General features: G+C 59.7%; 6 protein-coding genes across 6 annotated transcripts; 3 read left to right on the top strand and 3 right to left on the bottom strand.

Annotated features, from left to right (window-relative positions):
- Nucleotides 1–2,122: 2,122 nt before the first annotated feature.
- Nucleotides 2,123–6,750, top strand: TRAVEDRAFT_109856 (uncharacterized protein; the record flags this gene model as incomplete). The annotated part of the gene is made up of 8 exons (XM_008034877.1): nucleotides 2,123–2,903; nucleotides 2,968–5,176; nucleotides 5,233–5,565; nucleotides 5,617–5,935; nucleotides 5,986–6,182; nucleotides 6,237–6,517; nucleotides 6,574–6,651; nucleotides 6,710–6,750. The coding sequence occupies 8 exons, from the start codon at nucleotides 2,123–2,125 to the stop codon at nucleotides 6,748–6,750; spliced, it is 4,239 nt and encodes a 1,412-aa protein (XP_008033068.1).
- Nucleotides 6,751–7,211: 461 nt separating this feature from the next.
- Nucleotides 7,212–8,625, top strand: TRAVEDRAFT_25811 (mitochondrial carrier). Its single transcript, XM_008033675.1, has 4 exons — nucleotides 7,212–7,412; nucleotides 7,470–7,752; nucleotides 7,812–8,433; nucleotides 8,486–8,625. Exons 1-4 carry the CDS (start codon nucleotides 7,349–7,351, stop codon nucleotides 8,537–8,539), a joined length of 1,023 nt encoding a protein of 340 aa, XP_008031866.1. The 5' UTR covers nucleotides 7,212–7,348; the 3' UTR covers nucleotides 8,540–8,625.
- A 29-nt stretch (nucleotides 8,626–8,654) lies between these two features.
- TRAVEDRAFT_16714 (syntaxin) lies at nucleotides 8,655–9,752 on the bottom strand (the record flags this gene model as incomplete). Its single annotated transcript, XM_008033558.1, has 1 exon — nucleotides 8,655–9,752. The coding sequence occupies one exon, from the start codon at nucleotides 9,750–9,752 to the stop codon at nucleotides 8,655–8,657; it is 1,098 nt and encodes a 365-aa protein (XP_008031749.1).
- A 396-nt stretch (nucleotides 9,753–10,148) lies between these two features.
- On the bottom strand, nucleotides 10,149–11,804 carry TRAVEDRAFT_110256 (CBS-domain-containing protein; the record flags this gene model as incomplete). Its single annotated transcript, XM_008034876.1, has 6 exons — nucleotides 10,149–10,463; nucleotides 10,539–10,715; nucleotides 10,782–11,036; nucleotides 11,095–11,294; nucleotides 11,346–11,504; nucleotides 11,576–11,804. 6 exons carry the CDS (start codon nucleotides 11,802–11,804, stop codon nucleotides 10,149–10,151), a joined length of 1,335 nt encoding a protein of 444 aa, XP_008033067.1.
- A 15-nt stretch (nucleotides 11,805–11,819) lies between these two features.
- Nucleotides 11,820–14,282, top strand: TRAVEDRAFT_33482 (SPRY-domain-containing protein; the record flags this gene model as incomplete). Its single annotated transcript, XM_008033804.1, has 3 exons — nucleotides 11,820–11,824; nucleotides 12,384–12,667; nucleotides 12,727–14,282. The coding sequence occupies 3 exons, from the start codon at nucleotides 11,820–11,822 to the stop codon at nucleotides 14,280–14,282; spliced, it is 1,845 nt and encodes a 614-aa protein (XP_008031995.1).
- A 672-nt stretch (nucleotides 14,283–14,954) lies between these two features.
- On the bottom strand, nucleotides 14,955–15,578 carry TRAVEDRAFT_42141 (uncharacterized protein; the record flags this gene model as incomplete). The annotated part of the gene is made up of 2 exons (XM_008033996.1): nucleotides 14,955–15,451; nucleotides 15,557–15,578. The coding sequence occupies 2 exons, from the start codon at nucleotides 15,576–15,578 to the stop codon at nucleotides 14,955–14,957; spliced, it is 519 nt and encodes a 172-aa protein (XP_008032187.1).
- Between the last annotated feature and the right edge of the window lie 2,505 nt (nucleotides 15,579–18,083).

Here is an 18,083-nt window from a genome sequence, read left to right as displayed (position 1 = left end):
TGCTTGACCAAGTGACCGTCACTGTCTAGATGTCGAGTTCACATTTTGGGCTCAGATCAAGGGTGCGACGTTTGACAGGAGGTTTGCGCCAGGGTCCAAGGCCTCCTCCGGTGAGCCTCGGGGAGCAGCATTGGAGTCTGCCGACGTCGGAGTGCGGCCCATGTTACCTGTTCCGCGCCGCCGCCTCTTTGTCGGATCGGGATTCAGAGGATGCAGGTCTGAAGCGTCGGGCGGGACGTGATGCATGTTGCTCTCGCCACCTCCGGACAGCCGGCCCTAGTAAGTATGTCGCTGTGTGGAGGCCGCGGGGCGCATTGCCCTGGTCGCGATCGCTCTCTGCGCGTACGTACATACCGATCCTAAAGAGCGGATCAGTATTTGAGCAACGGGGACGTCGGCAGGTCGCTCACATTGTCCGGTGTCATGCAACCTATAGACGCGTCATCGTCGCGTACACCGGTGCAATGTCTCAAACATGCGTAAGTGAACTGTCGCACTACTCATACAGCGCTTCTCCGTGATGGCTGCACCGCGACGACTGGGGCGGCCTGAGTCGCCTGACTCTGGCATTGACTGATTATCATGATGCGTCCTCCTGATACTGCGACGAACGACAGAGAAGAGTGGCGAGAAAGACTCTTCGCGAAGGTGCTCCCCTGGAGCCCCTATGGCAGAGCGGGAAAACATAGGCGGGCGGGCCGCCGCCGACTAGGCCTGTGGCCTCAGCGCGGCGCGCCGATCGTGTGCGCAGATTTCATTGAGCAGCGCAGTGCGTCGGTGTCGTCGTCCTATCACCGGTGTGGGCTGATATCCTCTGCGCCTGCGCGCGATTTCGGGCGCGCCAGTACGATGTTGCGGATGTTTGTCCGCAGCGAGCGCAGTCCGCGCGGGCAATCGAGCAGCTTTTTGCAGACGACGACAAGTGGCTGCGACTGCCGGACGTTCGACGAGGGGTTCCGCGCTGGTGCCACGGTGGGGCAAGATCCTTCTAGCCTGGCAGACTTCCTAAATCGTAGGGTTACATCCCGACATGAGGCAGCGACTCGCTTGTGCTGATGTCCAGTGTCAGGTCCCACAAGCTTGATGGCGATTGGCTTGTCCAGGAAGGGGTGTCGCGTTGCTTACTGGGTTGAATCCAGGTGGTGATGGACATGAGCAGGAAGGCTACTGTGTTACTCACGAGACTAGCATGTTGTGTAGCTGGGATTCAAGTAGCTAAAGTCGGCTACGAATCGTTAATTTAGTGAAGGGAGCTGTAGGCTGTACCGAACTGATACAGATCAATCCGAACAGATGGATGATCTGGCTCGGCATGGGAGGAGCCTCATGGGATCGAGGGCGGTTGTGGTAACTACTGTTCGCGACGGCAACCCCACGCTCGAGACGACCGCCGGGCTCTCTGCCTGTTCCTTTTCGCCTTGTACATCTCTTTGGACGTTTGTGACGACCCCGACGACGGAACGCAAGGCCGGCCGAATGTCTAGTTCTGAAACGGAAGATGACCTGTACTCGTCTTACACCGACCGCGGGCCACTTGTGGAGGAGCACGACGACGTGGACAGTCCGGTGCTAGGGTTGTGGGCGGACGAGGAGGAGCGGTATACGCAGCGACGCAAGTCTGGTGAGTGCGCATTCGAGTTGTGCGAGGAATGATGGAGGAGGGCGAGTTTGGGGCCCGCCGTAAAATGCGCCCAGGCGGAGAAGTCTGCGAAGGCTGGCCTGTCACGGTTACCGCACAGCGCACGCTCGTCCACGCCCACCATTCCTTCCTCCCGTCCCTCTCTGCCCCTCTCCCCGCCCCTGCATCATCCCCTCCATCGTCCCGCCTCATAATCTCGCGGGCACCCACGGTCTTTCCTGGCCTCTCCGTACCGCCGTGATTCGCAGCAGTTGCTGATCTGACTCTCGCTTCTTTGCAGAGCTCGCCTTGTATCACTTCTCTGCGCTCTCTCCGTCCTCCCCCTTTTCGCCCACCTCCGACCGGTCTGCAATGCTCAGCAGGCCTCGCGCGCCAACACCGTCCACCATATCTGCGACCCCAGACGACTGGAACTCCGATTACGACCCACAGTCCCCTGGCGTGTCCCCCTCCAGCGGCTACGTCGTGAACACCCCTCCCTCTATGCTTACCCCTCCCCCCGTCATCTCCTCCCAGTCTCTGTCTGCTCTGGGTTATACTGCGTTTAGCAGTGCCGGCAACGACGAGGACGGTGCTCTCTCTGACTCCGGCTACTCGCATTCATCGCACCCCTCTACATCAACTACTACTCTCCCCGACCCTTCGCAATTCCCTGATCCCTACCCTTATAGACCTTCCCGTTGGCACCTCGGCTCCGCAACGCCGGCATTATCTTCAGCAGACTCTTCCTCTGCTTCTACGCGTTCATCTGCGTACACGGGATCCGCGAAGTCAGGCGACTACGGGCACGTGAACGTGGCTCTGGGTGGCGAAGACGAGGCCACGCGTGGCGTCGGGGTGGGTATAACCACCGACGACATCGTCCAGCTCAAGACGCAGGAGTCGGGCGCGCCCTCATCCGCGACGCAAGGGAGGACACCAATCGATCAAGGTCGGTGGTCAGATTATTACGCGAACGGCATGCGCTCGCGATCCTCGTCCCTCGCGAACTCCAAGGTGGAGCCCTCGCAGGACAAGCCCCTCCCTGTGCTGCGCGCCACGCCCAGTTTCGACATGGGCTGGCAACGACCGGACGAGCGGGATGAAGCTGGCATTGGTAGCGAAGACGAATTGGACGATGACCCCTCCTTCGATGACGACGAGGAAGTCGACGACGAAGAGGTGCCCGATGAGCCCACCAGCGCAGCGCTCATGGCCGAAGAAGGTCGGGGCGTTATCGTAAGAGGAGGTGACGCGCCCATCATGCGTCTACAGGTGCATTCAGGTACGCCCCTTCTCCTGCGCTTCCGCATGAACACCGATTTTGACCGCGCGGGTCAACGCCGCAGACACGACACATCTGTTGATTGGGTCTTCGTCCACTCCGAATCACGTACCAACATTCCTGGCGACCGCTCTTCCCCAAATTAGCTCCTGCCTGCTTGCGCTTGACATCTCTGCGAATTTCCTCAGTGCCTTGCCTCCTTCGCTGTCGGGTTGTGTCAACCTGGAGGAGCTGAACATTGCGTACAACCCCTTGCGCGCCTTGCCAACCTTCCTGGCAACGCTCAGCAGCCTCCGTGTTCTCATCGTAGACTCTACTGGCATTAGCACACTTCCTGAATCGCTTGCTTCCCTCGAGATGCTTCACACTCTGAGCATTCGGAGGAACAAGATGCATTCTTTGCCCAGCTGGCTGTGCGAGTTGACAGCGTTGGAAACGCTGCTCGTCGACGGTAACCCGTTCCAAGGTCCCTGGAAGGCCCTTATGGAGCCGTTGCTTTCTCGTTCACCTCTTTCCCCGGGGATGCCCCCCTCTACCCCGATGTTTGCCCTCCACTCCGCCAGTATGCGGAGCACCACAACGGCAACAACGGACGACGGCTACTCCGATGAACTCTCACCCCGAATCGACCATGTTAGCCATGAAGAAGAGGACCTGACCGTCACTTCCCCCCGCGCCCCGCCCACCCTTGCGCGCTCTATCACTGCGCCACCGTCAGGCCAGCCTGGCCAGCTTCCCTCGCCCGGTCTGTCGCGCACAAGGACCACTCCCAACCGCGCATACTACGACAAAAGCCGCACCAGCAGCAAGGGGCCTAAGTCTATGTTCAGCGAGGCTGGACCATCAGACTTCTCTAGGGCCGCAGCGGAGACGGAGAAAGAGGTGCGCAGGATGAAGAGCGCGGGAGAACTGCGGAGGAACGCTCAGAGAACCCCACCGGCGTCGTCGTCGTCGTCGCCCCAGCGCGGGGCACTTGGCGAATATGTAGGGTCCGCCTCCGCGTCTAGCTCCAACCTCCTCAGCATCGCTAGCTCCTCCTCACAAGACAGCCAGTCCGTTCCTCGGCGGTTCGCCAGCTTGGGCGTTGCGTCGGGGGCGATGTCTCCTACCATGAGCAGTCGCTCGCGGAGGACGGTGGATAGCAGCATCTGGGATAGCCCAACGGAAGAGGAAACATTAGTCGAGCCTGTCCCTCCTCTGCCGAATAAGGTCATCTTCCCGCAAGAGGGTGCCTACGCGATGGACCATGCGTTGCCTCCGCGGCCTCGCATGAAGGAGGATAAAGACAAGAGCAGCCGCTGGGGTTTCCTCAAGAAGATGTCGATGGGGAAGATGCGGACAGACCAGCCTCCCCCGCCGTCCCGCTCTTCATTGCACCAGTCCCAGGTGCCACCGCAGCAACAATCGCCTTATCCCTCTCGACCCCCGCCACCTAGGCAAATGGTCTCCACCCCCCTCCTCGATGTGCGCATCTCGACGACCGGCACCCTCCTGCAACAACATGAGTCTACCGACCAGCTACCCATCGTGCCTAGCCTATCACGCAAACACTCGAACGACCTTTTGAAGCTCACCGCGTCACCGCTCGATCAGTTGAAGAAGATGTCCAACGAGGCTGCGAAACAGGCTCCGCCAGGCTCGTCGAACAGCTTGCTTGTTCCCGGGGGTTTACAGGCCACATCACGTGCAAACAAGCGTAGAAGCTTCCTTCCCATCGACGTCTCGCCCATCCCCATTCCGGCGGCTTCGCAGTTTGTTCCCGGCGTCACCGCCACGAACAGCGAAGAGCAGGAAGAGTCGGCGCCACCAGTGCCGAGCCCGGTGCAACGTAGCCCTGTGCAGCTGGAGAACACGTACGAGGAAATCCAGCGGCGCGAGGAGGAGCGAGCGAGGGAAGCCCGGATCCGTGCGCTGCGCTCCGTCATGTCGTATCTGAAAGATATGCACGACCTTACTCGGTCGCAGACTCAGACTCTGTCCTTGTATGGGCTCGCCTCGCTCGACTCTCAGTCGCCCGGCACTCGCTCTCGTCGACCCACCATGGTAGACAACGGCCGGCTCAACGGTGAGAACTCTGTCGCATCGATCGTCTCCGGCGGGTCTTCATCGAGGCCCGACTCTGTCAACTTGCGGTCGACGGAGGGGCGCATCGGGAGCACCACGCAGACGAACAGCGTGGCGACGACGGACAGCACGGGTTCGGGAGGCGCCGAGGAGAAGAAGTACAAGGATGACAAGGCGAAGCGGTCGAGGATCATCCGGGAGATCGTAGAGTGCGTCTCATCTTATATGTCCTGCGGACGCTGTGCTCATCTTTGCGTGCGAACAGGACGGAGCGCACGTATGTGAAGGGTCTGCAGGAGCTCGTCGACATCTATATTCGGCCCGCTTCTGCCCCATTATCAGGGCTGAGCGGTGTCCAGAACAAAGATACCATCGTGCCTGCACAGGAGCGCAAGGTCGTGTTCAGCGGCCTGGAGGCACTGTTCTACTTCCACAGAGAGAGCTTCCTTCCTGCGCTTGAGCGAGCATCAGCGCCTCTCTTGGCGCCTACGCAGCCTGGTGACCTTGACGGGCAGCTATCCTTGTATGTGGCGCGCGACGTAGCGAACACGTTCGTCTCGCATGCTGCCTTCATGAAGATGTACTCGACCTACATCAAGTAAGTCTCCCACATGTCGAGCGCCGCTGTCAGATGCTAACTGTCCGCTAGCAACTTCGACAACTCTGTGCAGCGCATCAAGATGTGGACGACTGACAAGCCCAGCCCTGCTGTGCCCGCACAGACGCTGTCGCCTTCAGCCAGCAGCTCACAGCTGGTTGGGCTTGGTCTCGCCATGTCTGCCGGTATCGGCAACGCTGGCGCATTGGACAGCGCGCCTTCCAACAACGCAGTCTCTCTGTCGTCGAGCCAGCGGAAACGCATTAAGCAGTACCTGAAGCGCTGCCGGATGAACCCTAGACATTCACAACTCAACTTGGAGGGCTATCTGCTGCTGCCCGTACAGCGCGTTCCTCGCTATCGTCTATTGGTGAGCCTTCCGCGGTGCTTCCCATGTGGCTTGTACTCACCTTCTGGTAGCTCGAGGAACTCACCCGCGCCAGTCCTCCATTGTACGAGTTCATGGACGATCCGATCGAACGCGCGCTCCAAGAGATCGCCTCAGTCGCGACCAACATGAACGAAGGCAAGCGGGACGCAGAGTCGCGCCGGAGGCTTGTGCAGTGGCAGGCGAGGATACGGGGCAAGTTCCCCAGCCCACTCGTACAACCCCACCGGTGAGCATATATATGCGTGCCCAGTTTAAATTCAATCTAATGTCGCCTTCACAGTCGTCTCATCATGGACGGGTCGCTGAAGCTGACACGCGTCGTGAGGAAAGCAACGGTGGCGTTCGAAGTGATCGACGCGCAAGGCGATGCGTCCTCTATCGAGGTCGAATGTCTATCGCCAGAGTTGACCCCCAGGGCCCTCGTCGGTATTCTATGCAACGACTTGCTGGTGCTCTGCCGGGACCCCTCTGAAGGGCAGGACCCGAACTGTGCAGTCGACCTCTGGGCCGTGTTGCGGATGCAAACGCTTCCCCAGCCGGCCAGTATCGTGCACGGCAATAGTAAGTGTCATCCGGCCGTCCACCGCTGCATTCACCGGCTGACATTATTGGTATAGCTCTCCGTTTGGTTGACAACAAGGCGATACTATACTTTGACGCCCCGTCGACATCGGACGCCTTGACATGGTACAGGGGTAAGTGCCACATATGTTTCGCATGCGTCGCCACTTTTGCTGAGACTCCCGCGTATAGCCATCAACCTCAACATCCCTGCGTCCGGTCTGAAAAGCTAATCTCTCGCTCTGGAACTCGCCGCTAACCAAGTTGATACTGTCTTATTACGTTCGATCTACCACCCATGCCCTGCTCTTACGCACCATGCGCACGCTCCTTCTACTGTATCTCTCGCCGCTCGCTCCGTTGCAGACCTGTGTTCCTACTGTCGGCCGTTCGCTCCTTACTCTCTATCATCTGCATATCATGGGTTGTCACTGCATCTTTTTATTTTAGACTGGTTGTACTTACCTGCCGGCACTGTCGATAATCCATCTGCTCATGCCTCAGCTTCTCCGAAGGCCGAATACATCCGCGATAGATGAGAATCGAGGATCCCCGAACTCAAACTGACTCGAGCCAGGAACCTGCGCCCACAAGCGCTTAGATCTGGATGCACGTGCATGCAATTTTATCAGATAAGCAGCGCCAGGGAGAGATCAGGCGAATGACGCATCGAGTCGGCGCGGGAGTCGCCCAAGTTCTCTCCCGACTCGACCCAACGGCCGTGCGAGTCCGCCGACCACATCCCTCGTCCACACATCCACCACAGGCTGCTGGGCCGCCGTTTTCTCTCTCTGTCACCGTTCTCGTCTTGTGTCTATCTGCGCGATCAAAATGCAGGAGTTCGAGGCGAAGCTCATTGCGGCCGCAACGGGGTCGACCGTGACCGCCCTAACAAGTGAGTAGTAATCACGCAATCTGGCAAATTCACACAGGATGCTGAACGCACCTCTAGTGACCCCCTTCGACGTTGTAAAAACACGGCTACAGACACAACCACCAGCTCCTCCACGGTCGCTCTTCCCAAATCCTCCGCCGAACACATGTTGTCAGCCGTCAGCAACCGTGTGCGTGCGAAATATGTCCTCGCTGGTCAGGGCGGTGGAAGGCGAGGTGGTGTGCGTATGGGACCACGGTGTGTACCGGACAGAGCGGGTGAACGGCTTTTTCGACGCCATCCGCCATGTATGGCGAGTGGAGGGCGTTGCGGGCCTGTGGAAGGGCGCTGGGACGTCTCTGTGAGTACCTGGTCTCTTTGTTGCTCTCCAATTCGTGCTCACAATTTCGTGCAACGTAGACTCATTGGCGTGCCTTCATCAACATGCTACATGCTCACATACGACCATCTACTGAACGTCGTCCTCCCGCCACTACTCCCCCAACCTATGGTCCCTCTTTCCGCAGGCATCCTCGCGCGAACAACTATCACGTCCCTCATGTCCCCTCTGGAGCTCGTCCGCACAAACCTCCAGTCAACACCACCTTCACCTGACCACCCCCACACCCTCCGCTCTGTCCTGACCTCCGTACGAAGCATAGCGCAAACTCGCGGTTGGCATTGCCTATGGCGCGGCTTGGGACCTACGCTCTGGCGAGACGTACCGTTCAGCGGTCTTTATTGGGCGGGCTACGAGTCGTGCAAACGCAACTTCGAAGCGCGCGGACACACGGGCGCAGGGGTTGCGTTTGCGAGCGGCGCGATCAGCGGCACTACCGCTGCGCTGCTGACCTCACCTTTTGATGTGCTGAAGACGCGGAGACAAGCGATGCTCATGTCAGCCACAAGCAAGACTACGTCGTCGATACCCTTGCTCTTGGAGATTGTCCGAACAGAAGGGGTCTCGACGCTGTACGCCGGCATTGTGCCTCGCATAACAAAGATCGCGCCGGCGTGCGGAATCATGATTGCTTGCTTCGAGGTGAGCAATCAACCATAGCTCGTGTATTTCAATGTCTGACCTCATCTTGCAGGGCGTTGGGCGGCGGTTGATGACTCCAGACCATAGACATGACGACTCACCATAGACCGTACCATACCATTGCATGTGCACACTACTTTGTAGATCCATCTATTACCCCGGGGGAAACAATACAGCGACTGTAATATCACAATCTAAACCATCCAAGCAAACACGACGCACTAACCACCCAGTCTATTGAGTTGTCTCTTCGCACCAGTCAGCTTGCCCCCGACTCTGTCCACCTCGTCTGTCAAATGATCCAGCTCGTTGTTCTGCTCCGCAACCTCCTGGTGTATCGCGAGGCCGATCTGCTTCTGCCGCTGCAGGATGGTGGAGAGCTGTGATAGCTGCACGTCCTGCTGCTCCATCTGTGTCTTCTGCATCGTAAAGAGCCCATGGTCGTCAAGCGGCCGCGTCTGCTCCGTTTCTCGTGGTTGCGCCGCCTGCCCAAACACGCGCGCGACTGGCCTGACGAATCCGCTGCCCTGCGCCCCACTCCCCGAGCCCATGAGCGCATCGCGGTCTGACGCCGCCGCTGGATTACGCTCTGCCGCGGACCCGATCCCCCTCGCCGTCATCCGCGACACCGTCACGATCTTCGCGAGCTTCTCGCAGTCGTCCCGCAACCGCGCGACCATGTCCGTGCGCCGTCGGAGCTCGCCCTCGCTGAGCCCCGCGAGCGCGAGCGTCTGCAGGCCCTCGTCGAGTACACCGACGCGCGAGAGCAATCCTGCGAGCTTCTTCTTCGCCTGCACATTGGCGGTGTGCGAGCCGGACACGTCCCCGGTATCGGAAAGCGCGTCGCGGCGGTTGATGTCCGCGCGGACATCTCGCACGCGCGCCTGCAAGTCCTGGTGCTCGTCCAGCCACGCTGCTGAAGTGAACTGTGCGCCACCACCCATGTCGTGCGCAGACGGCTTTCCAACGGGGACACCGAGGAAGTCGCGGAAGGCGAAGGACTCGCGCCAGGATGGGTCGCGTGCCGAGAGGATCGCGCGGAGGTACGTCTCGAGCGCGGCTCGGCGCTCTTCGAGCAGCGCGGGATTGGTGCTCGACCTGAAGAGCGCGAGTGCATGCTTGGGTGGGAGGGGCGCTGGCGGGGCCCCGCTGGGACTCTTCGTGAGCTCGAGGTGGAGGTCGGCGAACTCGGAGTAACGCCTCCACATCTGCCAGGAGCGCACCGAGGCCTGGATCTCGATGCGGAAGACGACGTGCGTCTTGGGTTCGCTACGTTCCTCCCACGCGGGAATGTGGATCGCTTGGATCGCGGTGCTCATCGTGAGGGGGTCGTCAGGACGTTAGAGAGGGCGGGAGGCGGGAGAGCAGTGGTGAGAGAGAAAGCAGAGTAAGCAGCGTGTGCCATACGAGCGCGCGGCAGGGAGCCACTTCAAGCAGCGTCGTGACGCGGGCGTCTACTTCACCTAGTATGTAGAGTTGCGGCGCAGGCCTCGTATACCACTCCCATTTTGTTTTTGTTTTCTATATCTGGGTCTCAACACACACGCACATCGCGATCAGTCATCCGAGTTTTCTGCGAAACAACAAGAGTGTACAGGTACCAGGTACAGATGCATCCAAAGCCAAGAGCAAAATTCAGAACGGAACGGTAAGGCTACATCTACGGTTGATTCTGCGCGCCGCCGTCGCCGCACGCGCATATATCTGTCTCCCCCTCACTCTGCGGACGCCGGGGTGGGCTCCTCCGGTGGGACGGCGGGTGCCTCCTCTGCAGCAGCGTTGTCCTCCTGTGGGGCAGCAGCCTCCTCGGAGGGAGGGGCCTCGGGCGGTGGATCTGCAGCAGGAGATGCGTCGGCTGAGGCAGCGGGCTCTGCTGGAGCTGGAGACTCTGAGGAGGCCGGTTCGGGCGGCGCTGGAGTGGACATCGTCGTGTGCAGAGAGGACTCCGGGTAGCTTTCGCCTATGGTCACGTCTCCGATGATGTAGCGCAAGACGTCGCTGAGAGTGATGATACCGAGTAGACGACCCTTCTTTCCGCCTCGTTTTTCTTCCTCCTGTGCATAATCGTCAGTAATATCTCACTTCACGGAGGAGCTATGACTGACCTCGCCCTCTACGACCACGAGCCTGTGCACTCGGCGCTTCTTGATGAGCTGCATCAGAGTGCCCAAAGAGTCGGACGCGGTGCAGATGACGACACCGGGGAAATCGGGCGATCTCTGGTTCAGAGCTTCCGAGATCGTCAAGTCCAATGACTGGTACGCGCCCAGACGCACGAGAGTCTAGCGGGAGAAGTGCTTAGTTCGAGTGCTCTGCGCGCGTGGGGAGAGCAAGGAGACGCTACTCACGATAACGTCGACGGTCTCGTACAGGTTGACGACGATGCCATCCTGGTCTACGATGGGGACCGCGGAGATACCGCGCTCGGAGAACATGTGCACAACGTCGAAGACAGGCGTGTCCATGGTCGCGGTCGCGATCGGGTGGAACGGGTTGTAGCCTTCAGGCTTCTCGCCGTCAGGGGGTAGTGGCTGCGGCGTCACGTATGTACCGATCCCGAGCTTGCGTAGGGGCATGTGTAGTTGTTGTATGTCCTTGCCACACTGGAGGAAGAGTGAGCCATCAGTATAACGTGGGGGACGCGCAACCACAGAGACTGACGTTTATGGAAATGAACTTGAGGAGACGGTACTGGGTGAGGATGGAGACGATAACTTCATGGCCGGTCTCGGTATCGTTGTCAAGCAGGGGTAAGCGGCGAGCATGGGTTTGGATGAGTCGTTTGGAGGCGTCATAGAGAGATGCAGAGGGGTGTTCGCGCAGTAATGGGGGAGGATCAACGCCGAGTGTTCTCTCAATGTCTGTATCGATGTGAGCATGACTGCCTGGGAAAGTGAGGCTAATATGCGCACCTCGCAAAGACTCGAGCCGGAAGACCTCGACATCAGCAGCCGCGGCGTCGTACGAGGAGCACTTGTAGAAGTACTGGATGAGATGGATTATGTCGGAGACGGTGAACATGCCGGCGAAGCAAGACTTTTCGCTATTCCATAACGGCGCAGAGACCACACCTATAGAACAGTGATGTGGGTAAGAATAGGACTGAGTAGGCTTCGCGCTCGCGTACCATTCAGGAGAAGACATTGGAGGGCCTTCTTGACCTCGAGCTTGGAGTCGAGGACAATCAACCTGAAGCTGACGGGGAAGGTGTCGTAGGATGTCCTGCCCTTGAGGTAGTGTCTGATTTGATAGAGTGCGGCTTCATGGCTCTCCGGGGTGAAAGGGGGGAGATGGGAGGCCGCGCGGGGTCTGCGAGTCGAGCCTTTGCGGCGGACTCTGGGGGAGTTTGTAGGGGAAAGTGTAGCACTCATGAGGATCGCGGCGCCATGCGGTGGATTGGAGGATCTGCAGAGAGGGCCGCCCGAAACAGTATACTAGACTCACACGCAGACGGTGGGGAGACAGTGAGCGGCTCTGCCAGGAGCGGTACACCCACCGTGCCCGCATTCCAAATAGACGCCCGTTCCCCACATGGGATTATGTAATTACTCGGTCCGGGACGGCGCCGCCCTCGGCCTCGCTCGGCGTAGCGCCGGGAGGCTGGGGACATTGACGGAGGTGAGGGCCGCAGCCCGGGCGGTGCAGGCCGACGGCGACGCCGATGGCTGAGGCTGACGCGCGGGACAGCGACGAGTAGACCGACTGTGTCCGATTCCCACCACCTCCTGCTCCTTCTCCTCTTCTTCCTCTTTCGCCCCGCTCGCCTCGTCTTTCGCTGCTCTTCCTTGCGCTCTCTTCTCTTCTCGTGTCGCTCCTTCAGAGCTCCCAGCCATGAGCCCATCCCAAGGGCACACCGCGCAGCCCTCCTCGTACGACATAAACGAGGCTCTGTCAGCCAGTGTCAAAGCCATCCAGGACAACCTCCCAAACGTTCGAATAGCAGGACACAGTGTTCACGACGAACGGCCTCAGCAGCCAAGCTCTCGCGATGCCTTCTACATCCTCCTTCCGATGCTTATCGTCCTGTCCACTTTCCTCTTCCTGCTGCTGCTATTTCTCGTATGCGTCATCCTCCTTCGCAAGCGACGCGGCATTATGCTACGCGACACCGACGGCCCCGTGGACATGAGTCGCGAGGATCTTATCGAGGGCGAAGGCGGCTTCGAGGGTGTCGAATCTCGCTGGCTCGAGACAGTGAGCGAATCGGAACGCAGAGCTTACCAGCGTTCAAAGGGTACGTGTGCTATCTCACGCGTTTTCGTGTACACTGATGCCCATGCGAATCAAAACTAGAATACCAGCTTCAGCATCCACCGAACTCCATGCCTACGGATATCACACTTTCTCAATTCCTCTCCATACAGGAGAAAGGCGTATCCGCGTGGTCGTTCGAGCCCGATTTCGAGGCTCTGTCTTCACTGCTCGTACATGCTCGTACTGAGTTGACCTTCCTCCCGGACCCACTTTCCGCGTCGTCTGTGCAGTCTAATCTGCCTCTACCCAAGCTGAACGAAGTGTACTACTGGGAGGCCAAGATGTTCGACCTGCCCCCAACAACCAATGTCGCAATCGGGCTTGCCACAAAGCCGTACCCGACGTTCCGCCTTCCGGGACTCTGTCGGTACTCGGTCGCGTATCACTCCAACGGCGATAAATCCCACAACTTCCCGTTCACCGCGGCTGCGTGCGGAACCACTCTGAAGGAGGGTGACGTTCTCGGTGTTGGCTATCGGCCTCGCTCGGGAACGGTCTTCTTTACGAAGAACGGGCGCAAGATGGAAGATGCGTACACTGGTTTGACCAACTGGAATCTGTTCCCTACTGTTGGCGCCGACGGACCCTGCAGTATCCACATCAACCTTGGTCAGTCCGGGTTCGTGTTCATCGAGGCGAATGTCAAGCGATGGGGTCTCGCACCAAGCCAGGGTACACTAGCACCCCCTCCAGCCTACGGCAGCGAGGCAGGGAGCATCTTGCTTGCGTCGGGAGGGCATATGACGCCCATGAACGCCGACGTGATCTCCTCCGGAAGCCCTGCTGGAGCCTCTACTAGGTCACGCCGTTCACATCGTTCACGGAGACCCAGGGTTGGGCAGGCGACGTCCGCCCCCATAGAGTCATCACCTTTGCGCGGCAGTCCCCTGGCTTCGCCTTCTCCTCCCGACACGCCTCCTCCACCCATCACTCCCATCGAGGAGGAATCCGATTCTGCTGGCGCCGCGGGACCGTCCACTTCGCGGAGGTACATCTCACCCACTGATATGCCATTCCATGCCCCTCATAATGTTGACATCCCTCCCTCTCCCTCCTCTCCGACTCAAAGGGACCGCCCACGACGCACCTCGTCTGCGTCCAGTTCCTCGCGTGCATCTCGGTCACCACCACCCGGAGGCGCGGCGGGCGCAGGTGCGAGCCAATTCAATATGCCACGACCCCAGCCGTTCAACATCACTCATGCGCGGACGGGCTCGCGTTCATCGGTTTCAGGTGCCGACCTCGCGATCCAGGTACACCCGCCCCCGGAGTCGCCCATTGCCGCGGACCTCCCCACTCCGGGCCCGCGCGACATCCACTTGCAGGCGTTAGCTCCCTCAAATCCTCCCACCCCCGGGGACAGTGCTCATGTCTCTCATAGTTCTTCCGCCGCGCACTTGGAGGCGCTGAGTGTGGAGCCCCCTGCGTACTCCCCGCTGGATGCGTACGCCTACCCGGACGGAGCGCAGATCGACCTTCCAGCGGAGGTCATCGCCGCTGCATTAGAGCGGGGCACGATCCCGTCGCACATCGTCGGTGCTGCAAACCCGTCGCGATCTGAGCGGCACCGGAGCCGCCGGGACCGGCGCTCATGAGAGGGGGGGGACTCAAACAAGTCTCATCGCGCAATAGAAGAGGAAAGGAAGGTCTTATCTATGGGTTCGTCGCCGCTCGATCCAGCTTGTACTTGTACGCGGAGCGCGCTGAGCAGTGGACGTTCGCAGTTTGTCGTTGGAAGCATCGCATCGCATCGCATCGCATGATCGTACGCACCCACCCTGCATTGTACTTTCCGCACCCATCCCCGTTCCCATCTACCCACCGAGGTCGCCGCCTCCGTGTTTCTCACTTCTCCACCTTCACGATAGTCGCAGCCCATCCTTAGCCAGCTCACTCATTCTCCCTGTTGTGTTATTGCTACGTATCATATCTTGTTCTCATCTGCTGCTCTTTGTTCGTAGAGCAAGACCACGCACATCTACCTGGATTTATCCTACACCCGCCATTTATCTAGTCGCCACTTCCTTCCTGGCTTACGGATGGACTCGGACAGCAGCGGACAGCTTTCTCGCACGGTACGTGTACATACTCCGATACCACGACGCTGTGCTTTTCTCCAGAGGTCAAGAGGGCGCGTCCTTCCGGGGACGCGTCGTGTCACTAAGATATCGCGGAGCGCTATGGATGATAGATGGGTATCGCGGTTCGCAGGGCATAACATGATACATCGTCCTCCCGTGTAAACGTCCATGGTCCGATGCACGATATCATGCGAACCGTACGTGCCGCGAGTCCGTCCCCCCGCCGTCCCTGTCCAAACTGTCCAGTTCTTCTATCGCCGCAGGCAGCGGCGACTCACACTGCCGTATCACCTCGCCCGCGCCGTCCCCTCGCTTGTCGTCCCGCTCATGTCCCGGCGCCGACCCGAAGCTCTCGTCCGAGTCTCCCCCAGCCCCGCCTCCGCCTCCGCCTGCCCCGCTCGCAGCGCTCTTGGCGGCGCGCTTATCCCCGCGCGCGAGCCGCGCCCGGATCCGCCGCATGCCCGCGCGCGGCCAGCGGCCGAACGAGAGCCAGAGCACGAGCCCGAGGAAGACGAGCACGGCGGCGACGATGATGCCGATGAGGTTGCGCTGCCCGATGCGCTGCACCGCCGTCGCCCCTACGAGCGCGACCTGCGGCTGCTCAGAGACGGGCGCTAGCCCGCCTGTGGTGATCGCGGCGGAGGTGGGGGATGTGATGTTTTGCCCAGCGTGAGGAACGAACGCTGGGCCAAAACGGATGCTTAGTAAGCGCGACAGACGAATTGGGAAGGAACGCGTCCCGGACGCGTCACTCCTCCTTGTCCTCTCCCCACTTCGTCGTCGCGCACTCGCAACAGCAAATTCGCGCATATAGCCATCCAAAACACCGAGAAGTTTTTCGTTTCACTTTTTAAATATGGCTGGAAGACCTATTGGTGCTAGCGGAAAGAGCTTGGGCTCTTTGGGAAGCGCGGGAGTTGGCGCTAGCGGCCAATTAGCCGAGACGCCTCGTGGCGCCAGCATCCCGGAAGGGACTTCTACCTCCCCGCTTGTTCCTATCAACCGCAGCAGCGAGACCGAGAATATTGACGAATGGGAGACCGTGGCACCCGCCGGGAGGAACCCTGCGGGTTCCCAGGCTGGGGACGATGAAGCCGAGGAGACGGTCGACCTGTCGTTGAGCAACGACGGGGCGATCATCACTGAGGCCTTGAAGGCCGCCAAAGACAGCCCCGCCTTCGCGCAGCGCGCCTTCGACTTTGTCGAGAAGAGGCGCGACGCCGGGGGACCTGGGGCGTCGGGGGGACAGTCGAGCGGAGGGACCTTATCGGATGACGACGATCTTATCGGAGACTCGCCTAACGCTCCCTCGCTTTTCTCCCAGGCCAAGACTGCACCTCCGATCCACCCGATGATCATCGACATGATCAAGAACAACTGGTATGTGCCCCTCACATCCATCACGAACTCAGCCCTGCGTTCGTTGTCCCAAGACGCGTCGAAGTTGAAGACCGTCAAGGCGATCACGGGGTCCGGCGCGTCTCAACGCGTGCTGGATTTCTCCGATTTCGGGGACGAGGCTGCGATCTCGGAGGCCGATTGGCGCGAGGCGTGGGGGAACCTGCTCAGGGCGGTGCTTCCCCGCATCGTCAAGGCGGAGATCGTCGAACGATTCCAGCGCCACTTCGACTATTTGTCAAGTCACCACACCGTTCGTTCGGGGTTCAACGCCCTCGTGGCGTTCGACATCGAGATGCGGGGCGAGTGGATCACCGCCCCTCGCAACGCGAAGCCCATCTTCGTCGTCGCCGACCAGGACTACCTCTGGGGCCTCGCCAACAAGCAGAACGATGTGCGCAACATCGAGCACGCGCGCCTCAAGGCAGAGGTGCGCATGTCACGGAGCAGCGAGCACTTCCACCCGTACCGGCGCGAGAGTCGCGAGGGCGGGGGCGAGGGCGGCGGCTTCGGCGGGAACGGCGGAGGAGGGACTCCTCGCGGCGGGAGGGGCGGCGGTCACGGCGGCGGCCGGTCCTTTCAAGGCGGCAGGGGGTCCGACTCCACGGGGCCTCTCTGCCTTGTCTGCGGAGAGGTGGGGCACATGGGAAAGACGTGCAGCAGGATGCAGCTTGCCGACGGCAGCGGGCGAGAGACATTCGCCGTCCACCACGGCGGAAAGCTCCTCGCTCGTCGCGCGCGGACCGAGATCTGCGCCGGCTGGAACCTCGGGGGTGTTTTGCCCTGCAAGGGAAAGCATTGCCCCGGCACGGACGGTTGCCACGTGTGCGCCTTCTGTGGTGCCACCGATCATACCGCTAGTACGAAGCGGTGCTTCAGAGCGTGATCTCGTGATCACGCCCTACCGAGCGGACGAGTGGGAACGCGTCCTACGAAAACACAACCTACTCCACAAATACCCAGATCTCATATCGAACCTCAGATACGGTTTCCCCTTGGGCGACATGACCCCCATCACGCACACGAGCATCGCACCCAACCATCCGGGTGGCGTCGAAAACCTAGATTTCATCCAAGCATACGTCGACAAGCAGGTGGCTCTCGGACGGATGACCGGTCCTTACCGGAAAGACCAGATCGAGGAGATCCTCGGCTCTCCTTTCATATCCTCCCCGCTTTCGGTCGTCGAGAAGGCCAGGAAGCCGGGGAAGCTCCGTCTCGTTCAAGACCTATCTTTCGCGAACCCAGGCGAATTATCGGTGAACGAGCGGATCGACTCAGACCTGTTCCCAACTCGTTGGGGGACAGCAGCACACGTCGCAGAAATTGTGAGTGTATTTCTAAATTCACGGTGCCGTGGAGGAAGCGGCCGTGTGTTAGGACCGTGCGCGGAAGTTCGGGGGTTGACGAAGTCCCGAAGTACCGAGCACCGGAAAGGAGGACTTCGCGAAACTATTAGTAACGCGCCGGGCACACTTGTCGGGTGTCCTTGGTTTACGAGAAGTACCGACTCGGGGGTCGGGAGTACAAGTACCGGAACTTAACGAAGTTCCGGAACGAGACTAGAGAGTCGGGGGGACAGGAGAGGGGAGAGGTCGAGAGCGGAATAGAAGACAAGCTTAGGAACGTAGTTCGGGGGTCGGAGGTTCGGAGGTTCGGAGGTCGGAAGTCGGAGGTTCGGAGGTTCGAGGGTAGGAGGGAATTGGATAAGTGAACGAGATATCCGAACTGAGTAGCTAGTACAATCCAGTCCGGTTTAAATACATAGAAGCCTAATTGTTCTCGGAAACAATAAGAAGTACCGTAACGGAAAGTCCGGGACTTCGGGATATAACTCGTGTCTGAAAACAATAAGCCTTTTGTCTAGGTGAGTGTCTTGGCGCAAGGCGCCAAGAAGGAAAGGTCTAAATGGAAGAA

The sequence above is a fragment of the Trametes versicolor genome, assembly GCF_000271585.1.
Source record: "Trametes versicolor FP-101664 SS1 unplaced genomic scaffold TRAVEscaffold_1, whole genome shotgun sequence".
Lineage (NCBI taxonomy): Eukaryota > Fungi > Basidiomycota > Agaricomycetes > Polyporales > Polyporaceae > Trametes > Trametes versicolor.
This window is presented reverse-complemented; position numbering and strand designations above follow the sequence as displayed.